General features: G+C 41.8%; 1 protein-coding gene across 1 annotated transcript in view; it reads right to left on the bottom strand.

The window, feature by feature from the left end:
• The window catches only part of SLC9A3 (solute carrier family 9 member A3), a 342,657-nt gene that overhangs the window by 146,579 nt on the left and 169,623 nt on the right, over nt 1–26,455 (bottom strand). The window contains exons 5-6 of the mRNA XM_082257740.1: nt 23,289–23,466; nt 21,455–21,675 (exon numbers count right to left, since the gene is read on the bottom strand). Of these exons, the coding sequence (XP_082113866.1) occupies nt 21,455–21,675; nt 23,289–23,466 (399 nt within the window). The remainder of the gene's footprint in view (nt 1–21,454; nt 21,676–23,288; nt 23,467–26,455) is intronic.

Here is a 26,455-nt window from a genome sequence, read left to right as displayed (position 1 = left end):
ACATGTCCAAGATGGCTGCCAACAGGAAGGCAAGGTAAGACCTTGACAATTATGCAGAAAAATACAGTGTATAATCGTGTCCTGTCTGGTCATGCAGCTCCCCACAGGTGGTACTCACACATCATCATCCATCCATAGACTTCTCCATGTCCCTGCAGTTTCTAAGGAGTATCACTGATCTTTCAGCCCATGTGCATCTTCAACCATCTTCTTCACTTCCTGCCTCCACTGCAGAAAAGTAGGTTATACAGAGTGGCTCTGAGTCCTCCAGTGGCTGGAGGAGAAAACTGCAGCTCAATACACCTGAAACACGCAGGGTCTGGCCAGCCAGACCAAGCGGCACACTGCCCCCAGTGGCCACAGGGAGAACGACTAGACAGGCAGATTTTTATTTTTTTTGTCAAAGAAAGACTGCAAATGTAAACTTACTATTCCCACCGCAGGATGTCATAAAAGTCCTTTAAGGACTTAATCCCCCTTAATCTGGGGTCCACTCCCCTGGACCTGTATAGCACCCTGCTGGAAAGCACCTTGGTTAGAACAAACACTGCACAGGGTTCTATTACGTAGGGTACAGCACCATAAGGCTGCATTACAGGCAAACCCCAGGATTCTTCTCTCCTATCCAATGAGGGTTGGGTACCAGCCTTTTTAGCTAATCGCCCTTTAAATGGATTCAATTTCAGTCCTTGATTCACAGAAGAACTGTTTCAGACCTCCAGGTATGCTTTAAGAGCACATGTGGCACATCAATATAGGAGAAGTTTTATATGGGAGGACTTCCTGTTTTATTGATCTGCCAGTGTCTGTTCACCTATAGTTATGATTATAACCTGCTCTGTGTCTCGTGATGTACGATAAAGAAAGCAATTTATTCTCAAAAAAGGCTTCTTCACAGTGAATAGAGGGTCTCCCTGAAGAAATAGTTCTGGCCAACTCAGTAGATTGTTTTAAAAAAGAGCTGGATGCATTCCTAAATTCACAAAATATAGCAGAATAATAGAAATAAAGAAACATAAAAACCTGACTGAGCTCAACCTCAAATGTACACACAGTGTGCTGTATCCATAAGCAAATATAGGTGTACGTTTAACAAACAGAGAAAAGCCTTGATCCTCAGTTTAGGTAGCTGAGATGAAGAGCAGAGAACATGTTCTTTGCTTCTCATCACAGTACATGACCGTTCTGTCACAAACGGCCAGTTTAGAAAAGTGAGATCTGAAGATCTCACAGCCATTACTCTGAAATATCTCCATTCCAGATTCTCCAGCTCAGAGGTGGAGAATCAGGGAGAGAAGCTGGTGCAATTAGAGGAAGAAGACTTCTTTCTTCCTATATATCAGCACCAGTGGGTTCAAAATGAAAGAAAAAATATATATGTATATTGTATGTGTGTGTGTGTGTGTGTATATGTGTATATATATATGTGTATGTATATATGTGTATATATATATATATATATATATATATATAGGTGTAAAGTGCCTCTCACATAAGAAGGTTGGTTTGTGACAAATGGTTGCAAAATGCGATCAATGTATTCACTGACACGTTCTGTGAGGGAAATGATTGGAGGACCTGGGGGATCCACAGCAGACTTATGGATCTTAGGCAGTGCATAAAACACCCGTGTCCTTAGAAACTCCACTTTTAGGTACTCTACTGCGTCTTTGTCAATGACCTTTCGATGGTGTGCCCTAACAATCGTATTAAACAATGTTTTTTGTCTTGGTCCGTACTTAAGTGGAGAATGGGGGTGTACCAGGTCCTGTTAGACAGAATATGTTCACACATATTCAGATATTTGTCTTGGTCCTGAAGTACAACATTTCCCCTCTTGTCGGCAGACTTGATAATAAGATAAACATTATTATGTAATTCCCATAGGACCTCACGTTCCTGTGGACTTAAGTTGTCATGCATGTGTTAGTGGGCGGGAATTCAAAAATCGAAGTTCCTGTAACACCACTTTCACAAAACATACGATTCCTAGTGCTGCCAACAGAGTTGTATTATCTCCCAGTGACTCACAACAAATCTCAAGGGCCAGATCAAGCATAAGTTCAATAAATTTGTCAGTTAGTGGGAGAGACATCTACTTAATGAGCATGCATACTTATTGCAGTTTTTGTTCCTTGTGATAGGAAATTCAGCAGTGTGTACAGGGCGCCAAGGATGGGTCCTGGATGGATGCTATGTGGCACCAATATTTAGGTTATGGTCCCTTTAAGGGAAATGTGTGTGTCCTCAGGAGTCTCACCCTTTATGGGTGAGGAATTCCAGGGTAGTCATGTTAGGCCGGGCTCTGTCAGACTCTGGAACCCACATCCCTGCCTCAACTTCCCTGGATCCACAGAGGTCAGTCCCTGTCAAGAGAATGAGGGACATACAGTGTTAGCGTTACCAATCCTGGGGACATACCTGGGCACAGTGCCCACTTCAGGGAGAGCTCATTGAATGTGGGGCTAGCAGGAGAACCTCATTTTTATGTCCAACGAGCTTGTGCCACCAATCTCAATCTGGCTGAAAGTTAGTTTGAATACAAAGTATGGGTTAATCATCTTCCTGCCAAAGCTCTACTGGACCCTGGCAGCATGCTGCTAGCCTGGACTTTCTAGTATGTATCCATGAGGACACCAGAGAGTACCCCCTGGTTCCAGTGAGCATTGCCTATGGCTGTACCTCAGTGACACAAGAGGTGGGGGTGGTAAAACGTTTGATACATGATATCATAGTGTGTTGGGACTGTCGATTGTTTCTTGACCTCTGGAAACAGGCACAAAATGGAATTCCTACAGCCAAGAGCATGTCCAAAAGGCTCAGGATACCCAAAGGAAGGTGTACAAATGGTCGACTAAAGTCAGACAGTTTCAAGTTGGAGACCGGGTGGCTGTACTGATACCCATGATGGAGAGCACGTTTTTGGCCAAGTACCTAGGGTACATTGTAGGTAGGGGGTAGGGGGCTAGTGAAACCTCAAATGTATAAGGTGGAAGCCATACAGAACTAACCAAAAAACAGGTCAGAGCATTTTTGGGCATAGTTGGCTACTACTGAAGGTTCATCCCTAACCTTGCCACCATTGCTGCTCTATTAACTGACTTAACAAGTGGATTACAGATGCTGTAGAAGCTTTTCAGAAGCTTAAAGTGGTTCTAAAGGCTGAAGGTTTTTTTCACCTTCATGCATTTTATGTCCAGCGATGTTCACGATAGCCTCATCTGTATGAGGACTCTCCCTCCTCAACGGCTGAGACAGCAGCAGGAGCCCATTGGCTCCCACTGCTGTCAATCACAGCCAATGAGCCAATGAGCAGGGGGCTATGTGTCTTATAAACCCATAGAGCAGCATCATGGGAGTAAGCATGCAGCAGTGCCCCCAGGGAAAGCTGCTTTCTTTTGGGGCACTGCTCGAGGGGGAGGTGCCAGGAGCACCAGCAGGAGACACGAAAAGAAAAGGTTCGGAGCTGGTCTGTGCAAAACCACCTCACAGAGAAGCTTGTGTCTCCTGATTTTTTTAACGAGTTTGTGGTGCAGAGAGGAGCCTCAAGTGAGGGCTTAGGAGCAGTCATGTTTCAAGTGATCAATGGGGAGGAGCACCCTGTAGTTTTCTCAGTGGGAAACTGACGGCAACAGAGAAAAACTACGCTTTGGTGGAGCGAGAGTATATCACCATCAAATGGGCTCTGGACTCTCTGTGGTATTTTCTGCTAGGCAGGAAGTTTTGCCTGGTGTCAGACCATGCTTTACTGACCTGGATGAGACAAAACAAGTAAGCCAATGCCAATGTGATGAGATTGTTTGTTTCTTTCTCTCCAGGAGTTCAACTTTGGAGTAGAGCACAGACCCGGGAGACAGCAAAATGCCAATGCCCTCTCCTGAGTACATTCTATGATGATAAATGGTGCCTCCAACATCTCCATGTTGAGGCTGGGGGGGTTATGTACTGGATGCCAAGGATGGGTTTTGGACAGGTGCTATGTGGCACCAATATTTGGGTTATGGTCCCTTTAGGGGAAATGTGTGTTTACTCATGGGTCTCACCCTTGATGAGTGAGGAATTCCGGGGTAGTCATGTAAAGGAGAGGACTGACTCACAGTCCTCTCAGTATTAGCAGAGATGTATTTAGGACCCAGAATTTTGGAGGTTCGGGGTGACATTCAAGTGGGAAAAAGACCTCCACTTCTGACTACAGGAAATCCAGTCCCTACTGAGTTGGGCAGCCTTCAGAAAGCAGCACATAAAACGGGAAGCTCTTAGTGTTAAGGGTGGGGTGTAGGACCTGTCAGAGAGCTACACATGTGCTGGGAGCTGCCAAACAACCTGAGTTGGACTGTGCTAACCTTGGGTAAATCACGTGTATGAACGTTACATCTCTTTATGTTTCCTTTATGATGTTTGCCCTGAAGATAAGCAGACTTTTGTGTCGCATTTTCTGAAGTTTTGGTTTGCTGCTGGAAGGTAGACTACTTTTAGCAGATTCTGATATGACAAACAAATGTGAAGAAAGGTTTACTGCAGACTTGTGAAGTGAAAAAAAAAAATATAAAAGCTGAAATGACCGCTTTGAAAAAGATCTAGATTACCAAAAACACATAATACTTTGCTAAGAACATGTAGTGTTTTTTATTCTATTGTTTACAGATATGCGTAGGTAATAAATGAAAAATCAGTAACCACTTTTATTTAATTTGGCTTTAACATAAAATGTAGATTATGAGATAGTCATAAGAGTTTGACAATAATATTTTTACAAGGTCACCTAAGTGTTATGTTTTATTTTACCTGCAACGTTTGATGTAATAAATACCAAACAGCATAAACCCTATTTGACATTTGTTTTAATACAGTGTTTGCCAACATTTAGTAAAAGTTGTTCAGATTATCCACAGGTATTTTTTACCTGCGGTGTAATGTCAACTACATCAATGATCCACAAATTAGTTTATTTTTGCTGGCAGGGCCGAGGGTTGAGCGGGAGGGGCATTTGCCCTGGGCACAATGGTTTACTGTAAAGATGGGGGAGACTTCCTTCTGTTCCAAGGCTGACAGGAGTAGTGACTGCAATAGAGAATATGGTGCAGCGCTAGATATGCAATAAGGATCAACAATAAATAAATTAAAATTGAATACAATCCATAGAACTATTAAAACAATCCATGGAAATAGGATAAAATATGTACAGAAAGTCCCAATGTTTAAGAGTTGATAAGTTCATTCATGTAAAAACAGCCCAGAGAAAGTGCACGGTGCAATGTCCTAATCCAAAGAGTGCTCACACACTGTGAAAATCCTCCACCAGTATTGCTAGCCTCTCACCTGAAAGCTGCAATACAAACAGCATAGGTTGTAACCACACACTGGCATCTGAAGACATGCACTCGGACCAGGTACAGCCACCAAGACTCCACTAAGCAATGGATGGATTCCTTATCCTCTCGAAACTCAGCAGTATATGATCCACCATATAAAGTAAAAAGAAGGCAGCACCATAGCGTAATAAAGTCTCAAAACTTTATTTATAACAGGTAAAAAGCCTCTTACTTGATGTCAGCAGACCAGGAGCATAAAACAATCGGTAATCTTTCTGGATAATGAGTGCAGGTGATTGCAGCACAGCTGGAAGCGAGCATGGCTCCGTCCTCCGACCGGGCTGCTGGACTGCGGGTGACATCACAAACTCCTCCTCCCCTCCGTACGCGTTACATCCCGGGGGCAGGACTTCTTCAGAGATCGCTGAAGAAGTCCTGCCCCGGGGATGTAACGCGTACGGAGGGAAGGAGGAGTTTGTGACGTCACCCGCAGTCCAGCAGCCCGGTCGGAGGACGGAGCCGTGCTCGCTTCCAGCTGTGCTGCAATCACCTGCACTCATTATCCAGAAAGATTACCAATTGTTTTATGCTTCTGGTCTGCTGACATCAAGTAAGAGGCTTTTTACCTGTTATAAATAAAGTTTTGAGACTTTATTACGCTATGGTGCTGCCTTCTTTTTACTTTATATGGTGGATCATATACTGCTGAGTTTCGAGAGGATAAGGAATCCATCCATTGCTTAGTGAAGTTTTGGTGGCTGTACCTGGTCCGAGTGCATGTCTTCAGATGCCAGTGTGTGGTTACAACCTATGCTGTTTGTATTGCAGCTTTCAGGTGAGAGGCTAGCAATACCGGTGGAGGATTTTCACAGTGTGTGAGCACTCTTTGGATTAGGACATTGCACCGTGCACTTTCTCTGGGCTGTTTTTACATGAATGAACTTATCAACTCTTACACATTGGGACTTTCTGTAAATATTTTATCCCATTTCCATGGATTGTTTTAATAGTTCTATGGATTGTATTCAATTTTAATTTATTTATTGTTGATCCTTATTGCATATGTTTCTTGGCTGATCAACTGCTTTAGCAAGTGACACAAATACGGTATTAGCTAAACTCCAACATAAAATGCATATTAATACTAAGGAAAAGGCCTTCAAAAAATACAAGGCTGAGGGGTCATTGGCAGCATTCAAGCATTACAAAGAGTGTAATAAGAAATGTAAAGACTAAATCAGGGCGGCTAAAATAGAACACGAGAGACATATAGCGGAAGAGAGTAAAAAGAACCCCAAGAAATTCTTTAAGTATATAAACAGTAAGAAAGCAAGGCCAGAACACATTGGCCCCATAAAAGATGATAAGGGAGTTTTGGCCACAGAGGACAGGGAAAAGGCGGTAGTGTTAAATAATTTCTTCTCTTCAGTCTTCACAAAAGAATTGGGGGGCTACACTAACCCAGCTTGTAAGGCCAAACTAAACAACACACCTCAGGAAATACTGCCATGGCTAACAGAAGATAGACTTAGAACTAAACTAGAGAAACTTAACATAAATAAATAACCGGGACCGGATGGCTTGCACCCGAGGGTTCTTAAAGAGCTCAGCCAGGTGATTGCCAGACCATTATTCTTGATCTTTAAGGATAGTTTACAGACGGGTATGGTGTCAGCTGATTGGAAAAAAGCCAACGTGGCACCAATATTTAAAAAGGGGCCGAGATATATCCCGGGTAACTATAGGCCGGTCAGCCTAACATCAGTAGTCTGCAAGATTTTGGAGGGGATGTTAAGGGACCACATACAAGACTTTAGTAAAGAAAACGGTATTATTAGTAGTAATCAGCATGGATTCATGAAAAACCGTTCTTGCCAAACCAAACCAATCTATTAACCTTCTATGATGAAGTGAGCTGCCACCTAGATAAAGGTAAGCCTGTGGATGTGGTGTACCTGGACTTTGCAAAGGCCTTTGACACCTTTCCCCACAAACGCTTACTGTTCAAACTAAGGAAGGTAGGTATGGACCATAAGGTGAGTACCTGGATAGAGAACTGGCTACAGGGGAGGTTGCAAAGGGTGGTGATTAATGGGGAGTACTCAGATTGGGCGGGTGTGGAAATGGGGGTCCCCCAAGGTTTTGTCCTGGGGCCAATCATGTTTAATTTATTCATAAATGATCTAGAGGAGGAGATATCGAGCAAAAGCTCAGTATTTACGGATGATACTAAACTAAGCATGCCAATATCTTCTGGGCAGGATGTGGAAACCTTACAAGGGGACTGGAACAAAATTATGGGGTGGGCAACTACATGGCAGATGAGGTTTAATGTTGACAAATGTAAAGTAATGCACCTGGGTGCCAGAAACCAGAAAGAAAGCTACTCACTGGGGGGGGGGACCTCTGGGTGAGTCTAGGATGGAAAAGGACCTGGGAGTACTGGTAGACAACAGGCTTGACAGTGGCATGCAATGCCAAGCCGCTGCAAGCAAAGCCAACAGAATAATGGCTTTGTTCATAGACCCCACTAGCAGGGGTCTATGAAACACCTCTACCATATTCTAGCAATCTGCAATATATCTTTATATATTTCCTCAGGGACACTGTTCAGTAATATTATGGTCACTCTTTCAACACAAACCACACTCTCAGTGTCCATTCCGCTACACTGCTCCCCCTTAACCACAAGCCGGCATACACAGTCTGATCCATAACGGATCGGCTTGGGGATTTCCGGGGAGTACTCAAAGATCATTTTTCCGGTTCAGTTTGTTGCGATAACCCGTCGGCATTGCCGTTCTGTTTTCCGGGTGGTAGTGAAAAGTCATACGATTGTAGCGCCAATCTCCAGCACAACAACCGGGCATTGTCCCCTGCCACTCGGTTTAGCCATACCATCAGGTTGTGATCCTTGAGTAGGGTAAACTGCTGTCCAAACAAGTAGGGCTGAAGTTCACTTCCCTGGGGAGAAGCTTCCTGATCAAGTAGGTCACGGGTTGTTCTCTGCCATCTTCTCCAACCTGGCTCAATACTGCTCTCAATCCAAACATTGAAGCGTATGGACCTCAGAAGGCCAGTAGGTCTCCATGATGTGGGACTGGGATCTGGACTGGCAGGAACGCTGAGGTCAAGTGGCCTAGGTCGTTCCACAGTAAGACGTCGGTGGGGAGCTCCTGTATCAACCCCACATCAATCAGACCTGACCCCGCACCCCAATTCAAGTGGACCCTCGCAGTGGGTATCCGGTGCACCCCTCCCCCTGCTACCCGTACCACTACTGAACCTCCAGTTCAGGCGGCATCTGGGACCAAATGTCGCTTGAGCAAAGTGAGAGTGGCTCCCGTATCTCGGAGACCTTGCACAGGCTTTCCGTTTAACTGGACAGATTGGCAATGGTGCTGTCGGTTCTCTGTAGCGGCTTTCACTGGGTCAGCTTCATGAATGGTACCCAATTGCTCCTCGGTGGGTTTGAATATTGGTATGTCTGGGGGAGCCTCTGCGTGATAGTAGGGGACCGTTGTCTTTACTGGAGGGGGTGACCCTGGTCGGATCCATGCAGCTTGGTCCCTGCTCTGGGTACAGTCTCGTTGGTAGTGCCCAACCTGCTTGCACCTGTAGCACTGTACCCCACTGCGGGATTGGTATCTGCGTGCCTGCGAGTTGGAGGAGTCTCCCCCTCTCTGTGGTAGGGGTAGTCCAAGATTGGTAATCCGGGGCTTGAGCATTGGTCTGAGGCTAGGTTGTTGCTGCCTGTGGCCATGGTAGTAGTGGACGGCTGTCCGTGCTGGGGAAGGTGGTCCTGCTCGAAGCCATGAATCGTGGTTCCTTCTCTGGTCACAGTTTCTCTGGTAGTATCCCAACTGTTTGCACCGATGGCACTGTACCTGGCTTTGCTGTTGGAAGCGTGGTGGTGGGCGATTGCAGGTACCTGGTCTTCTGGTTGGTGCCACTGGTCCTGGAGCAGGTCTTACGGAGGGTTGCTCCATTTTTCTGGAGTCAATATACTCATCAGCCAGACGAGCTGCTTCGGTTAAGGTGAGCGGTCGCCGATCCCGAATCCATACCTGTATCTCTGGCTGCAGGGTGTTGAAAAAATGTTCCAATAGAAACAGCTGTAACACATCCTCTCCTGATATGGCTTGACAACCGGTAATCCAGAGGGAGGCTGTTCTGTAAAGACGGCAGGCCCACTCGGTGTAGGAATCCCCGCTGTGCTTTTTGGACTCCCGGAACCGTCTCCTATATGCCTCGGGGGTGACTGAGTACCGGGCAAGCAAATCCTCCTTGACTGCTGGGTAGAGGTGAATCTCCTCATCAGGTATAGCTCTAAAGGCTTCGGCAGCTCTACCTGTTAATTTCCCGGCCAGGATGGTGACCCATTCGTCTGTGGGTACTTTGTGTAAGGCACATTGTCTTTCAAAGTCAGCTAAGTAGCCATCTATTTCCCCCTCCAATTCCTGGAAGCTCTTAAAGGCTGCCAAGGGTACCTTTTTCCGTTCTGTTGGGGCTGGAGCATTCTCAACAGTTAGGCTCACTGGTCTCTGGATCTCTGCCATGCACAACTGGTATTGTCGTTTCTCCCGGTTCTCAGCGATAGCGGCGTTCATCACCTGGGAAATGATGTCTGCAGGAGGATTGGGTCCATACAACGCCAACCGCATACGCACAGTCCGCATCAACTCATTCTCCAGGTTCGGGGCTACTGCTCCAGTCATACCGTTGTTTCGGTCCATTTACTTCAGCTCGGCCAGTAGTTCCTTTTTGGTACGATTATTTGCTGGTCGGCCACAGTTCTCCAACAAATCTTTCAAGGTTGACCGCTTCAAGTTTCCGTAGCGATTCTCCATCTGCTCATTCCATTCTCGGAACCAGTTGTAGCATCTCCTCTAGGGGAAAAGAACCATCCCACCGCTTGCCACCAGTTGTAGCGGCCGCCCCCATGGAAAGAGGGATTTCGCCGCCAGAGATGTTCTCTTCCCCCCTAGTGTGAGGGATGCTTTAGAGTGAAGCAGGAACTGCTCTTACCAGAGCTAGGGATTTATTGATCCAAGCCGAAGGGAGATAGAGCTGGTATAGCCTTCTCCCACAAACATGAGATGACATTCTATGTTGTGAGTCTAAGCAAGAAACTGTTTATTAAATTCCAAGACATACAGTTTTACACACAGTTAGGGAAACTCCCCTTAGCCTTGCCAAAGGGGGGAAGGGGACAAGGACCAGCCAATGGGAACTGAACATTTGTACATTGAAACAGTCTCTTAATACACACCCCCTGCGGAGAGATGTCTCCAGTCCAGACCATTTTCTGTGTCATGAATCCACACAATTAGACACAAAAACAGGAGGGGGGGTATGGGGGGAGAAGGGCTGTAGCATTACATTACATTAACTCAATGCCATGAGTCATGCCATATTCAGCTGTTCAGAAGATGCATAAAGGGAACATGAAATGTAATAAAAGGCAATGTCCCAAACTCATAGGAAAATGACACGAAGGGGTTTACAATCCAGGGACAGGGTGATCCGTCACACATAGTGACGGTTAATACCGTCACATCTGGTCTGGCTACATCTGGAGTATGCTGTCCAGTTCTGGGCACCGGTCCTCAGGAAGGATGTGCTGGAACTGGAGAAAGTCCAGAGAAGGGCAACAAAAATAATTAGGGGAATGGAGGACATCAGCTATGAGGAAAGACTGCAAGCACTGAACTTATTCTCTCTGGAGAAGAGACAATTGAGGGGGGATATGATATCAATGTACAAATATTGTACTGGCAACCCTAGCATATGGAAAAACTTATTCAGAGAAAGGAAATACAATAAGACAAGTGGCCACTCACTAAAACTAGAGGAAAGGCAGTTTAACCTTAACTGTAAGAGCAGTAAGGATGTGGAATTCTCTTCCGCAAACAGTGGTATCAGCAGGGAGCATTGATAGTTTCAAAAAACTATTAGATGGGCACCTTAAAGAACACAACATACAGGGGTATACAATGTACGGTTAACAGTAGACACACACACATCATAGGTTGAACTGGATGAACTGATGTCTTTTTTCAACCTCACTAACTATGTAACTATGTAACTATGTAAGCAATGGCAATATAGCTTCCTCTAGATAGTATTCTGCCTTTTAGACCCATGTGCTATATATTCTCTAACCTCTTTGGTCCTCTGGTTGTAAGCCCTGTTCTTTAGATAAACCATGTGTGCAACCGTTGAGAGACTTCATGCCATGCAATTTAGATGAAAAAATAAGGAAGTAGTTGCAGAGAACATGTAACAGTTCTCAAAGACATCTTCCATACACCTTCCTGTACAACGTTCTCTAATGTCCCTGAACAGTGTCCCATGAGGTGGTTATACCTTAGGCAGAAGGCTAAATCCATACAGAGTCCTTCTCAAGCCAAGAGTCCATAATTAGGCAGTAAATCCATATGAGGTAGCAAGCCATCCCTTAAAGTCCATGATCTGGTGATAATCCACAAAAGGCAGTAAGTCCATGACTGACAGCTTTAAGTTCAAAGTAATGAAAAAAAAAAAAAGGGACCAAAAGAAAGTCCGAACCAATTTAGCATATTATTAGTACATAATCTAATGTCACTTCATAGGGAATCCCCTGTCTAATATTCCAGGGATTATCTGATATACATTATTAGTATGACATTAATAGTATGACTAGCTAACGCAATAATAAGGAGTTTACATAGTCTATCCATTGTTTCACTATCGGGATAGTGGGGCCATTCAGTATCTAGCAACCAACTTACGAACCAGGTACAAGAGGCGAGTTATCTTTACATATGTACCTGGTTGATATAGTTCAAAGCAATAAAATAGGCAGATCAGGGATTCAGCAGGTACGGTAACTTGGGCTACTAATGAAATGGTTTGTACTACCTGGGTCCAGTTATAACGTTTATGCTTCGGACACCTCCAAATCAAATGTATGAAATCACCTCTGTGAGAATGGCATTTAGGGCACAGGGGTGAATCCCTCTTACTGTAGCTGGCCAGCTAAAACCTGTCCTAGGTTGCTAATATGACTTACATGCATATACAGCTAGACCTGCTAATAACCTCCAATACAGTACATATGTTTATATGTGAGAGACAAAGGCAGTTATTTACTGTGATTTCATGTTTGGATGTCATATAACAGTTGTATATTGTGTTCACAGAAGCAAAGAGAAAAATATGCCTTTATGATTCATTTATATGCCTGTAAGGTAATCTCAGACACAGCAGAATTGAAACCAGAAAGCGGAGAGTTAAATTTTATTACCCATCAGGAGTTTGTGGGCAATAACAGCCAATCTCACACTCAGCAAGAGTCTTGGCCAATTACAGCCAGCCTTACACTAATTTTTGTCTGGAAAAATTCCATGCACACTGCCAGCATTCTCATTCCACCAGAGAGAGAGCTGAACACACAGATCCACAGAGTCAGTTTTATGGAAGCAAGTGGCCAAAAATAGGTAATTAATACATTTATACAGTATATGTTCCTATTGTTAATAATGTGAACTGTATACTGAACTAGTTATGTGTTCACTTGTAGTTCCACCTAACTCAAACCAAACAAACTCAAACAATCAAACCTAAACCAAACAAGCTATCAAACCAAACTTCAAATGTTATAGCAAACAGCAATAGAGAAGAAAGAATATAGATTAAGTATCATATATACCTCTCAGAGAGATCATAAAGTGTCTAAAGTATTTAAAGTGAAAGTACAGATACTGAAGAGAAATATATCCACCATTTTATGTAGAATGACAAGATTGAACAGTTGAACCACCATTTTGTTATACTTTATTCAACACATGTTTGTACATGGACTGTCTGCTGCGGAAGAGGCACTGTTATATATGAAGAAAAGTTTAAGTTAATAAAGAAGATATCTTAAGCGTTTGGTGTGCTCTTTAAACCTACTGCTTTCCATAGAACGGTATTAGAGGAATTTATAGAGTAACAGACAGTCTGGTTAGACTGAAGTCAGAGAAATCAAGTTCTTCTAATGCCACAGTGCATAAGGCACTTCATAGTGCTGCGCCTGCCACACTTACCACAAGCAAATAGCTTAGTTAGCATTCTATAGGCCCGATGCAAAATAAAGGTGTGAAAGTTTATGGGAGGCGGACAGGGACTTTGAACAATGGGAATAGACCTTAAAATCCATTCCCATTGTTTACTGTTCTCCCCTCAATATCCTCTGACCATGAGGTTCTACATTTAAGTGCGGCAGGACCCTGTATAGAGGAAAGCAGCCACTGATAAATATGGAAAATCCTCCCCTTTTTCTCCAATGCAGACACTACTTCAGTAATTAAGATCGATTCTGATTTATGCAATTCTCGAATGCAAAGTTGAGTCTGAATTGCATGTTGAAGTTGCAAATATTGGTAAAATTGCATATGAGACAGTGAATATGAAGATCATATGGGTATTCACATTATACCCTTGTTTGAGCCATATATGCAACTTCTTCTTTTCTCTTTGTTTACAATATGGAGATCGTAACTGATCAGCCTGCTATATGTAAGAAAGTCATGCCAGACCCTAAGCAGAACTGGAGTGGGAGATGAGGGTGGGAGAGCAGGCAGTCCTATCTTTAAATCTAAAAAATATATACAAAGTATATTCCTCGTGCCAATGGAACCACAAGAGTATTAATAAAGATTTAAAATATAGGTGGATTTAAAATATTGGTGGGTATTACCATTAAAACTATTAGCCTAAAAACAGTATAAATGTCAGCTGCTGTACAAATAAAAGGGTATTGACTATCTATGGTCTTATAAAAGACCAAATACAGCGCTTGCTAAAAAAACAGTGACTACCAATAATTGTGTCACTCTCTCTGTAGTAAGTATAATACCAGTGTGAATACCCCAAATTATTTCAACATAAAATCATCAAAAAGATAGAATATCAAAAGAAATTTCATCTAATAAATCATGTGCAAATTTGCATGGTGAATAAAGATATAAAAACAGATCCGAATATAAGTGAAAAAATATAAAATTACTAAAATATATATATATATACGTAGATAATCAAAAAAAATAGTCCCAAAAAAAAAAAAAAAAAAAAAAAAATATATATATATATATATATATATATATATATATATATATATATATATATATATATAAAGTGACTTCCGTGCTCAAAAAGTAGTGATAAATGTCCTTGATGACAAGTAAATCTTCAATTCAAAAGTGCAAGTGCTCTGGCATAGTTTGCCGTGACATCAATTCTTTTGTGAATAGATAAACTGGATCACTTACCAGATTGAGTGGGTTCTATATGCCATATGACACTAGAACCGTTCACACTTGAAAAGCCCCCTGGGCTTAATAGATATCCCCTTTAAGTAGTCCTACGAACTGCAGATGGTTCCTCTAGGCTCCGGGGTGCTCGGTATATAGGAAAAAGAAGGCTCCAAATAGTGGAGTGCAAGCCGGAAGTAAGCCCGCCGCTCTGCGAAGAGGACAAGCAGCCCGCACCGCTAGACCACCAGTGATGTTTTATAACTTTTAAAGTTACTTCACCCGATTTATGGGCAAAATAGGATTCTCTTAAACCTTATTACACTATTTGGAGCCTTCATTTTCCAATATACCGAACACCCCGGATCCTAGAGGAACCATCTGCAGTTCGTAGGACTACTTAAAGGGGATATCTATTAAGCCCAGGGGGCTTTTCAAGTGTGAACGGTTCTAGTGCCATATGGCATATAGAACCCACTCAATCTGGTAAGTGATCCAGTTTATCTATTCACAAAGGAATTGATGTCACGGCAAACTATGCCAGAGCACTTGCACTTTTGAATTGAAGATTTACTTGTCATCAAGGACATTTATCACTACTTTTTGAGCACGGAAGTAACTTTATATATATATATATATATATATATATTTTTTTTTGGGGCTATTTTTTTTTTTATTATCTACGTATATATATATTTTTTTAGTAATTTTATATTTTTTCACTTATATTCGGATCTGTTTTTATATTTTTATTCACCATGCAAATTTGCACATGATTTATTAGATGAAATTTCTTTTGATATTCTCTTTTTTTGATGATTATATGTTGAAATAATTTGGGGTATTCACACTGGTATTATACTTACTACAGAGAGAGTGACACAATTATTGGTAGTCACTGGTTTTTTAGCAAGCGTTGTATTTGGTCTTTTATAAGTCCTATCTTTAGATGTGAGATTGCAGTCAAAGTAGGCACAGGGTTAGTAATTAGGCTAGGTATAGGGTTTTTACGAACTTATTGTCCCCAACCAGCTGATTGTTGAAATTGGGCGATAAGAAAGTACATTTTAGAGTGTGGCACAGCTAGACCCCCCTTGTCTTTAGCATACTGGAGTGTAGCAAGTTTGATTTTGGATTGCAGCCTTTTCCAGATAAGGGTCTCTGAACTGGGAGTCAATACGTAGGAACCAATTCTGGGGAATCCACATAGACGAAGTATGAAATATATAGATAAGCTGGGGTGCCCAGATCATCTTGATTAAATGAATTCTGCAGACAACAGACAAAGGCAGTTAACACCAGCTGCGGCCTTTCAAATGCTGTCTATCCAGCAGCGGGGCCAGGTTCAAGTTAAGGTATTGATTTGGATTAGGGGATATCACCACACCAAGATATTTAAATCACTTAGTTATCGGTATTTGTAGCACAGAGTCATTCGGCTTTAATATGGTAAATTTAAAAACACTATAATGGTCAAACTCACATTGTGTGACGATAGATACAGCATAAGGATTCCACTGTGGCCACACTCCTAAAACCACCTCAAGAGCCCGATAGGAGAGGGAGGAGCCGTGGATGTTCAACCAAGCTGCTCAGATCCTGGCAGTATATCCAGGGCTATCCACCACCACGCTCGACGTGCAGATCCTATTGCGCAAGCACCCGGTCCAGCCAGCACTGCGTTTTGTTAACACATTATCCAAAAGGAGCAGGATACAGGGGGGAAGAGAGTGTGGACATCACACAGTTGCCATGACAACTACTTCCTGAGGCCAAAGGTGATGTCCACACTCTCTTCCCCCCTGTATCCTGCTCGTGTGGGATTGTGTGTTCTCTATCTGACTGCTTCACTACTTCATGGGTTCTCTGACTGCTTCACTACTTCCAGCATTTATCAAGAGGCCACCCTTAAAGGGTCTATTGCTATTTCAAAAAACTATTCTCCATTTTTGTGCTTTTCTTTGAGTATCCTGCACCCCTAAACCCTATTGCTTTTTCTTTTGATGAGTCTAACAATAGATAGTTAAAAGACTAAAGTGAATGGTACCCAATGTATTTTTTGATTCGCCATACACCAAGAACCAGACTCCAAAATTCAAAATGCTATCCCTCTAAGCTGCCTGGGGGCATCATCTACCACTGCTCGGGGGGGGCTTAATTTTTGGTACCCAATGTGGGGCTTGGTGAGATTTGTTTTTTTTTTTTTTTTGGACATAGCAATTACCAGAAAAGTGTGACTTTTGTCTTGGTACTGTGGGGTAAGTGTTTCTGTGGACTGTCTTATTTAGGAAACACAGGAAACACAAGGAAGAACTATTTCAGAAGTGTTTTGTTTTGTTTTTCCATGGAGGAACTGGACATTTGCTGTGAGGGAAAGATTACTAGCAATTGTCATTTTAGCTAGGAATCTGAGAGTCAATATTTGGAGGAGAATGAGAGTCCTTGATGAAAAACTGTGGCACTAGGACTGTGACAAGGTCAGAGACATGGATGCCTGTTTACATGTGGGCAATCTGTCATTGATGACAACCCACGTGGAGCGAGCCAAGAGAGGAAGCTGGCATGTTAGGGCTTCTTCTTGTATTCTACAATGCCAGAATCTACTAGCTGCTGAAATGGATGCTGACACCTGTTGATAAACTTACTTACAAACAACTTTCTGAACTGCATTTTTTAGGTGGAATTGCACACTGGTTACTGTGCAGGGGTTCCAGAGATCACCAGATCTGCTGTTAAGAGACCCAAAAATCAGGTTGTTCCCAGCAGCTAAGATGAAGTGGGACTAAGATGCACAGTGAGTCAGCCCATCTGGGAGTACAATAGGATATTCCCACAGCAGATATTCCCACAGTAGAAGGGCCTTGGCAGGAAGGCTATAATCATCAGGACCTGTGCTTTGAAAACAGTGTTGGTGCAAGCAGGTGATACCCCTGAGTTTGAGCTTGACAGAGTCATTAAGAAGATGGAGAACTCAGAAGTTTTCCACTCTAAAAAGCCAAGGCTGGAGATTTTAGAGTTTGAGTTGGTAAAAGTGTCCCAGAACCATCTCAATCAAACAGGAGTGAGGAGGATGTTCAACAGCTAGCGAGTGCTGAAAGACAGTGTTTGAATAGGTATTGTGACGGTACTCACCGTCACTATGAGTGAAAGACAGATAAGTAATGGTTTGGATTGCTTCAATATTTGTCAGCAAAATCTTCAAATAGAAATATAAAGATTTAATACCACTTTACACAGTGTATTCCATGCTTGGCTGTGAGAGAGACACAAAGACTGTCAAGACTTCCCTGTTCTTTGTGTATTGAGAGGGAATGTGTATTGTGATAAAGTTTATCTGTCTGTTCCATTGTTAAATGTTAATGACCTCACATTGTTCTGTCCAGATGGCTAGATAATTAGTTTAGTTCCTGTATACACTTTCATCTGTATATGCTACTGTAATCAGCCAGAGGGGAGGGATTGTGTAGACTGTATTAGAGTGTAAAACTCTGTTCCTATTGGATTATGAATGTTACGTCCAGTCTTCAACAAGGTCCACCTGGGTGGTAACCTTGTGGGTGAAAACTGTATATAAGTCTGTTTCTTGTTCAATAAAGTTGTTCTAGAGTTACTTCATCCTCAATCTAGAGTCCTGTCTCTTATTGGGGAATATGCTACAAGGGATTGCTATGGTTTTCCATACTCCCTTGGATAATTACTAAGCTCTTGTAAGAGCTTGTGTAAGAGCTTGTTCTGCTGCCCTCTCTGGGGAAAGAGAGGTTCACCCACGGGAACCTGGTTGGACCGGATGGACTTGTGTCTTTTTTCAACCTGACTAACTATGTATGTAACTATGTAAAGCCAATGCACTGAAGTGTCAGTCATGAGGGATTGGGGCTTCAGAATGTATGCAATTTTGTCTGGTGTTTGCTCTTTTAGGCATGAGCAAAAAAGAAAATCTGCACAGAAAATCAGATCTCTGTAAATATATATCTGTATTCACTTGAAGACCAGGTCTACTCTGACACATTTACATGTAAAAATCAGTAAAGTTACTTAGAATCCCCAAACATTGTAAATTTATTTATTTATTTTTTTAGCAGAGACCCTAGAGAATAAAATAGTGGTCGTTGCAATTTTATATGTCACACAGTATTTGCGCAGCGGTTTTTCAAAATGTTTATTTTGGGGGGGGGGGGGGGATACACTTTAATGATTTTAATGCAAATAAAACACACATTATATAATCCATTTTTTGGTAAAATATGAAAGATGATGTTAGGCTAAATAAATAGATACCTAACGTGTCACTGTGTCACGCTTATGGAATGGCGACAAGCTATGATACTTGAAAGTCTCCATAGGCGACACTTTAAACATTACAGGTTACCAATTTAGAGTTACAAAGGGGGTCTATTGCTCGAGGTATTGCTCTAACTATAATGTTTGCGGCAATACCTCACATGTGTGATACCTTTTACATACAGTAGCTCACAAAAGTGAGTACACCCCCTCACATTTATGTAAATATTTTTTTTTATATCTTTTCATGTGACAACACTGAAGAAATGACACTTTGCTACAATGTAAAGTAGCGAGTGTACAGCTTGTATAACAGTGTACATTTGCTGTCCCCTAAAAAAAATAACTCAACACACAGCCATTAATGTCAAAAGTGAGTACACCCCTAACTCAAAATGTCCAAATTGGGCCCAAAGTTTCAATATTTTGTGTGGCCACCAGTTTTTTCAGCACTGCCTTATCCCTCTTGGGCATGGAGTTCACCAGAGCTTCACAGGTTGCCACTGGAGTCCTCTTCCACTCCTCAATGATGACATCACAGAGCTGATGGATGTTAGAGACCTTGCGCTCCTACACCTTCAATTTGAGGATGCCCCACAGATGCTCAACAAGGTTTAGGTCTAGAGATATGCTGGGCCAGTCCATCACCCTGCGGCCCAGTCTCTGAAGGGAGGGGATCATGCTCTGCTTCAGTATGTCACAGTACATGTTGGCATTCATGGTTCCCTCAATGAACTGAAGCTCCATAGTGCCAGCAGCACTCATGCAGCCCCAGACCATGACACTCCCGCCACCATGCTTGACTGTAGGCAAGACACACTTGTCTTTGTTTTCCTCACCTGGTTGCCGCCACATACGCTTGACACCATCTGAACCAAATAAGTTTATCTTGGTCTTATCAGACCACAGGACATGGTTCCACTAAGCCATGTTCTTAGTCTGCTTGTCTTCAGCAAACTGTTTGTGTGGTTTCTTGTGCACCATCTTTTGAAGAGGTTACTTCTGGGATGACAGCCATGCAGACCAATTTGATGCAGTGTGCAGCGTATGGTCTGATCACTGACAGGCTGACCCCCCCCCCCCTTCCAACCTCTGCAGCAATGCTGGCAGCACTCATACATCTATTTCCCAAAGACAACCTCTGGATATGACATTGAGCACGTGCACTCAACTTCTTTGGTCGACCATGGCAAATCCTGTTCTGAGTGGAACCTGCCCTGTTAAACCACTCTATGGTCTTGGCCAGCGTGCTACAGCTCAATTTCAGGGTCTTGGCAATCTTCTTATAGCCTAGGCCATCTTTATGTAGCGCAACAGTTCTTTTTTTCAGATCTTCAGAGAGTTCTTTGCCATGAGGTGCCATGTTGAACTTCCAGTGACCAGTATGAGAGCGTGAAAGCAATAACACCAAATTTAACACACCTGCTCCCCATTTACACCTGAGACCTCGTAACACTAACGAGTCACAGGACACAGGGGAGAGAAAATGGCTAATTGGGCCAAATTTGGACATTTTCACTTAGGGGTGTACTCACTTTTGTTCTCAGCGGTTTAGACATTAATGACTGTGTGTTGAGTTATTTTGAGGGGACAGCAAATTTACACTGTTATACAAGCTGTACACTCACTTTACATTGTAACAAAGTGTCATTTCTTCAGTGTTGTATCATGAAAAGATATAATTAAATAGTTACAAAAATGTGAGGGGTGTACTCACTTTTGTGAAATACTGTATGTGTGCATGTGTGCATGACCTATGTATGTGTTTGCCTCTGCATTCCAAACACAGGTGAATGGGGGTGCTTTAAAAGATGTTTATTATTTTTTTATTTTTTTTTAATGTTTTTTTTTTTTTTATATACACCGTCCCTTTATTCATTTATCACTTTTATTCCTATCACAAGATATGTAAACATCCCTTGTGATAGAAATAAAGCATTACAGGTCCTCTTAATGGAGACATCTGGGGTTTATAGGAAAAACATAAGAAAAAACATAGACCTCATGCTTTCCAGAAAAAAAAATGGCAGTGTCTACATTTACCCTAACCAGAAGTGATGAAAATACTTGTCGCTTTCGGGCTCCTAGACTGGTGATCCGAGATAATCCGGTCTCTGAACACCGCTACCATAAGCCACGCAACTGCCAGATCCAATCCCCACCAGAACTTGCGAGCCCTGAGAAGCACCAGAGGGTGGCTGGAGACCCCCTTCTGCTGCCTGTAAAAACAATCCAGCGGCTAATTGGCTGCTAGGATTGCTTTTACTTTGTAGAGCATCGCTGGCTGAAAAAAAAGCTATCAGGGATATGGCAGACAGTCACCTACATTTACTTGATTTGGCCGCAAGTGGGTATAGGAGGAGGGTGGGAAATGTTATCTTGGGGCAAAGGGGCAAAAAGTGCTCTTTGTTTAAACTGTACTTATCCTTTAAAGGCATGATATACAGGCGGAAAGTTTTGTTGGTGCCCCCTTTCTTCTTGCCTTAAGCACATAATAATTTTGCTTAACAGTTAATCCAGCTATGAGTGCAATAAAAGTGTAATTTCAATAATAATTCAAAAGCATATAATGTTACCACTTACCTATGACTCTGTATACAGAGATAAAAAGCAATGTCAAAAGTATAAAAGCTGTATTCCACACCCAAATGTCTGGATTAACAGCAGATATTCCAAGAAACATGAAAACAATAGTTTCAGCCCCACTTGCCAACATCTTCATAGTATATCTCACAGTAGTAGCAGATTGTTCAGAAATATTGGCTTTTACATATTTTTGGCAGAAAATTCCACAAAATGTAATCCTGAGATAGAAAAGAAGTTGTTGTTAAGAACACTGCCTTTAAGCTAGATCTATGGTATTTTCTGTATTTAAAAAAATTTCTTAGCCTAAAAAGTAAAAACGAATACAGCAATCACATCTAAGGACTAGCAAGCTGTAATATAATACAGTTTTTTTTTTTTTTTTTTTTTTGGGGGGGGGGGGGGGGGTTACAATACATATCTATTAAATGTAATTTAATTTTTACTATGTAAAATAGGTTTTTCAGAAATCAATTTCAAAACTTGTGGTCTAGACTTGCTAGTCCTTCTGAACTCAAATAAATAGATATAACCTCTAAATTTGGCATTCACCATTAAAGAATTTATGATCACATTTTAAAATGAAACAGTAAACTTATGTTTTGCATTATTGGCATTGTTACATTGGAGGATAATTGTACTATTAAAACTCATTAATGCTTTGAAAATTTCTAGGGATACCAAGCAACTTTCCAAATAGAACTTGGTACGTCTGTCTTTTCTTTCCCTGTGCTTTGAGAGCAGTTACCACAAGTCGAGCCCAGAGAAAGCCTTGCTTTGTTTACATCCAGTCTGTCTGCCATCTATATTGATCAGCAACAGTGTAACAAAGAGTAAGGCTGCTCATTTCGGTGTCCTTTAGTTCTAGGAACCAAAAGTGATGATTTCTAAGTAAAAATGAAGGCCCCCTTCACACCTGAGGATTTTGGAATCGTGGCAGAATCGCTGTGATTCTGATCGTGATCTCAAAGCGCACAACAATCGCAAATGCAGGTTCAAGTGCCATTATTTTCAATAGCACCTAAAAGGCGGTGCAGTTTTGTCACAATTCTTGTGCGATTTATCCCACAGCAATCTCATCATGTGAAGCTGGTCACCCAAAAAATCAGGAACTTCTTTTGGGCAACAAGCTTCATGCGATGAGATTTACTGCGATTGCTGCGTGATAAATTGTGCATTGCATTTTAGTTCCAATTGAAAATAATGGCACCTTAACCTGTGTTTTGTGATTGTAGTGTGTTTTGAGATCACGGGCAGAATCGCAGCGATTCTGGCATGATCCCAATACGCCCAGGTGTGAACGGAGCCTTAAGAAACAATTAATGAGCCCCTCCCCCATATCCATATCCCTCTGATTTAGATCATAGATTTCTAAAGGGGTTGTGATTTCTAACAGTCTATGGCAGGCCTGCAATCTATGACAGTCTCCTGCATCATGAACAAAGCAGAGGATAGATATATGGGTGTACCTAAAACTGCCATTTCTACATATATTTTGGGGAAGGGACAGGAAGAGGAAGAGTGTCCCAGCGGAATTTGGATGGACAAGGCTGATTCTCCTGCATCATGTCCCCAGTCTCTAACAACTCCTATAGCATGCCTTTAGCTTCTGACCATCTTCTGCTGTATGTCTGTATAATATCGGCCGGTTCAGAAGGAACCAGATAATATTCGGACCATGTGTACAGCTGTCTTTCCAACAGAAGCCCAGCCCGCTGGGTTGAGCAAAAAAAAAAACAGAATTTGTGTACCAGGTATTATAGCTTTCTGCATCAAGTAAATTGATCACTGCTGATTTCTTGTTTTTAAACATGACTGAATAAAAAATACTTACGCAAGGATTGCAGAAAGGGAAAGCATCTCTGATGTGAGATAAGACAGATATGAAATGACAAAAACAAATCCAGGTTCAATTATCCTCACATGTTTGGTAAACCGAGTAACCAAGCTCAGAATGTATGCGAAAAGGATTCCAACTAACGTTCCCCCAATGCTTACGACAAAAAAAGATACTGAAAAAGAGAATACAAAAATCTCAAACAAGAATAGTTGCAGAACCAAAGTATAAAATACAGCCTTGCAGTATAGCCATACTGTATAGTGGTGCCGATGTAGTAAAGGTTCAGTATAATGCATTATAAGGTTTATATAGGTGTAGTCTAGGTTTGGAATAAATTGAATGGTTTGGAATAAATTCTGTGGTCATCATAGCATACACTTTCATTTTATAACATCAGCACTGTAATAACAATACAAACAATAGTTATTAGTCACAATCCAATAAATGCTTACTTGAAAAATCTCCTCATTATGTTGTGAGTTCTTCCTTTCTTTTTCCATAATTTTCCACATCTTCCTGGATTCCCTGCATGTTTTTCAGCTTCTCCTCTGCTGTTACCTTTTGATTTTTAAGGACTACATACAGTATCTAATGGTACCTTGCTGCAGTGGCGACTTGTTGTCGGTCGTTCCGTCAGTCAATCAGTCTCAGTCAGTCATTTGGCAGGCGACACGTTCCTCTCCCTTCCCCCCCCCCCAACGGTCTGCCTCCTTACCTCCTCCTTCCTCCTGTCTGAGCCAGGGAGTGCTGGATGGCTGAGCCGCTGTCCTTCTCCTCCAGCTGTGTCTCATCTGCCTCTTCCTGGCCACTGGCCAGTAAGATTGCTTCTCCTTTTGGCCAATCAGGAAAGGGGTCTCACAACCCTCTTCCTGATTGGCTGGGAGGAGAGTCAGTGTGAATAGCTATTCATTCGCTATTGTCACACAACTGGGTGGACTCAGGGCGCAGTGCTCAGCGCCCCGAGCCCACCCTTTTTTGAAGCCTATTTGAGCCTCTGGCTCTAATCACGTGCTTCAAAAAAAAAAATCCCCATTGCAATCCATGCGTCCAGCGCCCCGCATGTAGATTAGGGGGTCAGACGCATGGATAGGGGGGGCGGTGCCCCCAATGGATGGGCCGCCCCTGCCTTGCTGCATGCAAGCTGTGATTTCTGTACTGACTCTGCCTCCTGAAACTTCTCCTCCTAGAACCTCTGTATTTCAGAAGGCTGACTCTGAATTCTGTGCAGCGCATATTCACAGGAATAGTGAATACGTGCCACAGAATTCAAGGAAGTAAAGTAAGTTTGCAAACTCTCAACATCATTCTGATTAATAGGGGTAAGCTAAAAATAATTGAAATACAGTGTGAAAATTAATATAATGATTTTATATTTGGACCATAGATACACTTTAAAATGCAGTAATAGATTCACTGGCAGTGAATATTTGATGAATGTGACATTTACTGCTTTAAAAGCATGATCATTACTAGTTGCATACAGGTATAATAATTTTTATCCATTAAAAACTCACAATATAGCTATTCTTTCAATAAACACATTTTATATTTTACTTAGAGCTTTTACTTAGTGTCTTCCAACTTTTCCGTACCCTTTTCACTCTATTATATACATAGTTTGCAATATTTTTACACATAGCACTTGGATTTCACCATTTTCCATCTTGTCATGGCTACTTATGCCTACATAAAAAATAAAAGTAATTGTACATTGTCAACTTATAATAGAAAAAAAAACCATAAGCAGAATGTTTATTAAAGAGTTTGCCATAAAGCCTAAATGTCCAAATTTTATTTTATTTGAAGTTGGTAAATAGAATAGCACTACAGTCAAGTCAACTGATGCATATTGATGCTGCTAGAATTGGTTTGGGCATTTACGTTTCAATGACGCAATGGGTTAAAAAAAGGAAAGCTAATATTTCAGTCAGTTAGTATGAAATGTGGCAACATTATTGTCACCATTTTGATTTTGCAAACTATGCTATTATGTCTGGACAAGTGTATGGAATACAAAAAAAATTGGGAAAAGTGTTTTCATTTGGATATAATTCAATATTTTAAATAAACATGTAAATGACTAATTGTTGCATCATCACGATTTGCGCAAGCATAAGAATGTAGCATTGTTTGGCCGTGGCTAGGAACAAGTGAGGTCAACTCTATGCTTTGTGTAATATCAAGCCCTCCTTTGTTTAAGCTGTAAAAGAGACAAAGCAAGCACATAAAATGCTTAGTGAGTTGCTCAATGTATTCAGTGGTATCTAGTTCACAGAGGCTGGATTGATATTAAACGGGTTAAAGTGTTACTGAACCCAGGACCCTGCATTCACTATATCTGGTCTCCCACAGTACACAGAACATGGTAATGCAATTACTTAAGTAAATATAAACTGTTAAATACCTTTTCTCATTAGCAGTATATAGCAGTCTTGTGATAGATGGATTTTTTCCTAATTCTTTTTATTGATTTTGTTAAACAGACAAACATAAAATTGGCAACTACACAACAAAGATCCTGCCTTGAGATAAAGGCCATGCTGGACCATACAAAACATACAAGCAAAGTGCTATCTAAAATAACAGAGACCACCTATATAATTACTAAGAAAAAATGCCCAGAAAATATAAAATAGATTCTGTGCAAAACATTTAAGTAAATCAATCTATCCTTGATTAAAACTAGGAACCAGTCCTCCCCCTCAATATCTGGAATCTCTGTTCTCCATCTTTTCCATTCACCAGAGCACCATGGGAGGTGGAGTCCTAAGCATTTCCTTCTAAGCCAAGGACAATGTTTTTGACAAGGAGTCCCTGAGTTTCTATAGTCAAGGTATACAATTGTGAGTAGTAAGCAGATAATGGAAAAAATAGTGGTTTGGGAGGTAATGCTCAGTTTTCAATTGGTCAAAGGTAAGCAGATCGCCCCCTTTACAATATCTCCCACTTTTTTGGCTCCACGCGATGTATACACCCCTGGATCTGGTAATACATAGAAATGCTGAAGACAAGGGTCAATCCAAAGCAAAGAAGATAGTGAAACTCCTGAAAATTCAGGCTGCATTGATTTTTGGGGGATTTTCCAGGCTGTAATGGTGGCATTCATAGACCTCACCAGTGGAGGGGGTAGATCTAGTCCCTCTAAACAGAGCGAAAAGCAG

Source organism: Pelophylax lessonae, assembly GCF_965119305.1.
Source record: "Pelophylax lessonae genome assembly, chromosome: 5".
Classification (NCBI taxonomy): Eukaryota; Metazoa; Chordata; class Amphibia; order Anura; family Ranidae; genus Pelophylax; species Pelophylax lessonae.
The sequence above is the reverse complement of the archived record's forward strand: the minus strand, read 5'-3'. Positions and strand labels throughout refer to the sequence as shown.